Source organism: Clinocottus analis, unplaced genomic scaffold (genome assembly GCF_023055335.1).
Source record: "Clinocottus analis isolate CAN_PGR_092001 unplaced genomic scaffold, fCliAna1.0.p SCAF_20, whole genome shotgun sequence".
Taxonomy (NCBI): domain Eukaryota; kingdom Metazoa; phylum Chordata; class Actinopteri; order Perciformes; family Cottidae; genus Clinocottus; species Clinocottus analis.
Window position 1 is genome coordinate 177,501 of NW_027175932.1, and position 5,000 is coordinate 182,500.

General features: G+C 49.0%; 1 protein-coding gene across 1 annotated transcript in view; it reads left to right on the top strand.

Moving 5' to 3' along the window:
* The window catches only part of ing3 (inhibitor of growth family, member 3), a 3,381-nt gene extending 217 nt beyond the window's left edge, over positions 1-3,164 (top strand). Inside the window, exons 2-12 of the mRNA XM_068586504.1 lie at positions 197-268; positions 732-832; positions 925-990; positions 1,262-1,358; positions 1,448-1,513; positions 1,598-1,714; positions 1,859-2,007; positions 2,088-2,278; positions 2,391-2,583; positions 2,695-2,733; positions 2,909-3,164. Coding sequence (XP_068442605.1) covers positions 197-268; positions 732-832; positions 925-990; positions 1,262-1,358; positions 1,448-1,513; positions 1,598-1,714; positions 1,859-2,007; positions 2,088-2,278; positions 2,391-2,583; positions 2,695-2,733; positions 2,909-3,025 — 1,208 coding nt within the window. The 3' untranslated portion in view covers positions 3,026-3,164. The remainder of the gene's footprint in view (positions 1-196; positions 269-731; positions 833-924; positions 991-1,261; positions 1,359-1,447; positions 1,514-1,597; positions 1,715-1,858; positions 2,008-2,087; positions 2,279-2,390; positions 2,584-2,694; positions 2,734-2,908) is intronic.
* The last annotated feature ends 1,836 nt before the right edge of the window (positions 3,165-5,000 follow it).

Consider the following 5,000-nt stretch of genomic DNA (forward strand, 5'->3'; position numbering starts at 1 on the left):
CGGTCCCGACTGTTAGCCTAGCTTCACCGTGGTAGCCTAGCTTCTCCGTGGTAGCCTAGCTTAACCGTGTATTCTAGCTTCACTGTGTTAGCCTAGCTTCTCCGTGGTAGCCTAGCTTCACCGTGGTAGCCTAGCTTAACCGTGTATTCTAGCTTCTCCGTGTTAGCCTCGTTTCACTGTGTCGTCTGCCCCGCAGTGATCGAGCAGCTGCCCATGGACCTACGGGACCGGTTCACGGAGATGCGGGAGATGGACCTACAGGTGCAGAGTACGTACAGCGGCCCCCGGGGGTCAGAGCACGGGCCTCAAACCCGGTGACCGGCAAAAAGCCGGACGCAGTTAACACGGGAGCGTTTATTTGCGCAACACCTCCCGCCCATAACCCGAGTTACATTCACACATTGTCACTTCCGCTATTCGAGCTCACAGAGGCGTATCACGTGACTGTGGCTTTAATGACCCGGATGTAAAGCAGCATCAATAACAATCAACACACGTAACTTAAACACATATTTACACATCAGGGACATACATGTATCATGTTTATTGTGTTTATTGTGCATTTACCAGATGAATCGTACTGTTTAACCATATGGGGCCTTTAAGTTGCTGTGTGCAGGAGTTCATGAGCAATAAGTTGCTCATATCTCATTGTCCAGCCTGGTGAGCGCCTGAGGGTGAAGGTCTGAGGGTGAACGCCTGAGGGTGAATGTCTGTGTTCTCCGTCTCAGATGCCACGGATCAGCTGGAGCAGAAAGTGATCGAGTTCTTTGTTGAGGCCAAAAAGAGCAAACCGGAGTGGAGAGACGAGCAGATGGAGGTCATCAAGAAGGTCAGAAGGTGTTCCATCATCACGTGACTCTCCTGTGAGCGAACAGGAAGTGTTTCATCATCGTGAGCTAACAAGGAGCTTCTCTGTTTCAGGACTACTACAAAGCTCTGGAGGACGCCGACGAGAAAGTCCAGCTGGCCAATCAGATCTATGATCTGGTGAGTCAAGAAGAGTGTGTTGTTTCTGTGTGTGTGTGTGTGTGTGTGTGTGTGTGTGTGTGTGTGTGTGTGTGTGTGTGTGTGTGTGTGTGTGTGTGTGTGTGTGTGTTGTTTCTCTGTATGTGTTGTTTCTCTGTGTGTTGCTTGTTGTTCACTTGAACGTCCACTAGATGTCAGTGAAAGACTTCCTAACTTTAGTGTGTGTGTGTGTGTGTGTGTGTGTGTGTGTGTGTGTGTGTGTGTGTGTGTGTGTGTGTGTGTGGATCTCCAGGTGGACCGTCACCTGCGTAAACTGGATCAGGAACTGGCAAAGTTCAAGATGGAGCTGGAGGCCGACAACGCTGGTATCACAGAGGTGCTGGAGAGACGTGAGTGATGAAGAGGAGGATGAAGAGGGTTGATGTGGGACTAGAGAGGATGAAGATGATGAAGGTTGATGTCTCCTCCTCTTCCTCAGGGTCTTTAGAGATGGACAGTCCGTCTCAGCCGGTGAACAACCATCACGCCCACACGGCCACCGAGAGTGAGTATCAGACAGCAGCAGCAGCACCAGTACACCCACCAGCAGCACCAGTAACTGTGTGTGTGTCTGTGTGTGTGTGTCCAGAGAGGAAGTACAGCGCTCCCTCTCATCACACCACTGAACACGTTCCAGAGAAGAAGTTCAAGTCTGAAGCTCTGCTGTCCACCTTGACGTCTGACGCCTCCAAGGAGAACACGCCAGGTGTGTGTGTGTGTGTGTGTGTGTGTGTGTGTGTGTGTGTGTGTGTGTGTGTGTGTGTGTGTGTGTGTGTGTGTGTGTGTGTGTGTGTGTGTGTGTGTGTGTGCACTAAGTGTGTACCTGTGTTAATGTGTGTGTGTCCCTCAGGCTGCCGCACTAACTCCTCCAGCGTGTTCAGTGTGAGCTCCTCTCAGCCGCTGGCGTCCTACAACATGAGCTCTCTGCCCGCCGGGCCGGGAGCCGGAGCCGGAGCCATCACCATGGCAGCTGCCCAGGCTGTGCAGGCCACTGCCCAGGTACACACACACACACACACACACACACACACACACACACACACACACAGACCCAGAGGTAACGCCTGTGCCCTCTGCAGATGAAGGAGGGCCGCAGGACGTCCAGCCTGAAGGCGAGCTACGAGGCCATCAAGAACAACGACTTCCAGCTGAGCCGAGAGTTCTCCGTGTCCAGAGAACCTGCCGGGTTCTCCTCCTCCGCCCTGGCCTCCACCCTCACCCAGACGCTGCCGCCCAGCACGACCTCGGACTCCCGGGGGCGCAAGTCCAAGTGAGGAGACGTGTGCGCGCGCACACACACTCACACACACTCACACACACCCTCCCCCCTCCTGGCTCCATGTGTTAACGTCCTCCTCCTCCTTTTCCTCCTCCTCCACCAGAAGCAGCATCAAGTCTTCCAGCCACCAGTCTTCGTCCTCGTCCTCCTCTTCCTCGCTGTCGTCCTGCTCGTCTTCGTCGGCTCTGGCTCAGGAGCTTTCCCAGCATGCATCAGCGCTGCCAGAGGCCGAGGCCAGCAGCCAGGTGGACTGGACCTACGACCCCAACGAGCCGCGCTACTGCATCTGCAACCAGGTACCGATATTAATGCTGATAAGACTGGTCATTATTAATATTAATGCTAATAAGACTGGTCATTATTATGAATATTGATGTCATGGTGATGACACACCTCCTGTGTTCCAGGTGTCGTATGGAGAGATGGTGGGATGTGACAACACAGACGTGAGTAGTACTGATTTATTATTCATTAGTTATTAGTGTCATTGGATACGTCATGAGGAGGTAACAGACTGGGTCTCCCACTGGTCCCACTGGTCTCACTGATCCTACTGGTCTGTCTCCCACTGGTCCCACTGGTCCCACTGGTCTCACTGATCCTACTGGTCTGTCTCCCCAGTGCCCCATCGAGTGGTTCCACTACGGCTGTGTGGGTCTCACCGAGGCCCCCAAGGGGAAGTGGTTCTGCCCCCAGTGCACGGTGGCCATGAAGAGGCGAGGCAGCCGCCACAAGTAGACCAACTGGTCCAGTTTTACCAGCTGGTCCCGGTCCCGTCAGCTGGTCCCGGTCCAGCTGCGTGGCTCCAGGCTGCTTTGAGTCCTGATGGTGTCCCGCCTGAAGAGTTTCACTGAAAGATTAAAGTTGTGATTGTGAAGACGTCGTTTGGTCCTTTATGCTGCACTCACTCACTCACTCACTCACTCACTCACTCACACTCTCTCTCTCTCTCTCTCTCTCTCTCTCTCTCTCTCTCTCTCTCTCTCTCTCTCTCTCTCTCTCTCATGACATCTGGTCCAGGAGCTTCAGGAACAAGTGAAATGAAGTAGAACCTTCACAGAGAAACATAGAACTAGAGGAACCTTTCAGGAGAGAACACCAGGTCATGTGACCAGAACCAACCATGTGATGCCATGGCACCTCTACTGGTATTATAGTACTATGACCTCTACTGGTACTATAGTACTATGACCTCTACTGGTACTATAGTACTATGATCTCTACTGGTACTATAGTACTATGACCTCTACTGGTACTATAGTACTATGATCTCTACTGGTACTATAGTACTATGATCTCTACTGGTACTATAGTACTATGACCTCTACTGGTACTATAGTACTATGACCTCTACTGGTACTATAGTACTATGATCTCTACTGGTACTATAGTACTATGACCTCTACTGGTACTATAGTACTATGACCTCTACTGGTACTATAGTACTATGACCTCTACTGGTACTATAGTACTATGACCTCTAGTGGTACTATAGTACTATGACCTCTCTAGTGGGGTAATATGGTACTATGATCTCTAGTGGTACTATAGTACTATGATCTCTCTAGTGGGGTAATATGGTACTATGACCTCTAGTGGTACTATAGTACTATGATCTCTAGTGGTACTATAGTACTATGATCTCTCTAGTGGGGTAACATGGTACTATGATCTCTCTAGTGGTACTATAGTACTATGATCTCTCTAGTGGTACTATGGTACTATGATCTCTCTAGTGGGATAATATGGTACTATGACCTCTAGTGGTACTATAGTACTATGATCTCTAGTGGTACTATAGTACTATGATCTCTCTAGTGGGGTAACATGGTACTATGATCTCTCTAGTGGGGTAATATGGTACTATGATCTCTCTGGTGGGGTAATATGGTACTATGATCTCTCTAGTGGGGTAATATGGTACTATGATCTCTCTAGTGGGGTAACATGGTACTATGATCTCTAGTGGTACTATAGTACTATGATCTCTCTAGTGGGGTAACATGGTACTATGATCTCTCTAGTGGGGTAATATGGTACTATGATCTCTCTAGTGGGGTAATATGGTACTATGATCTCTCTAGTGGGGTAATATGGTACTATGATCTCTCTAGTGGGGTAACATGGTGCTATGATCTCTCTAGTGGGGTAATATGGTACTATGATCTCTCTAGTGGGGTAATATGGTACTATGATCTCTCTAGTGGGGTAACATGGTACTATGATCTCTCTAGTGGGGTAATATGGTACTATGATCTCTCTAGTGGGGTAATATAGTACTATGATCTCTCTAGTGGGGTAACATGGTACTATGATCTCTCTAGTGGGGTAATATGGTACTATGATCTCTCTAGTGGGGTAACATGGTACTATGATCTCTCTAGTGGGGTAATATGGTACTATGATCTCTCTAGTGGGGTAACATGGTACTATGATCTCTAGTGGTACTATAGTACTATGATCTCTCTAGTGGGGTAACATGGTACTATGATCTCTCTAGTGGGGTAATATGGTACTATGATCTCTCTAGTGGGGTAATATGGTACTATGATCTCTCTAGTGGGGTAACATGGTTCTATGATCTCTAGTGGGGTAATATGGTACTATGATCTCTCTAGTGGGGTAACATGGTACTATGATCTCTCTAGTGGGGTAATATGGTACTATGATCTCTCTAGTGGGGTAATATGGTACTATGATCTCTCTAGTGGGG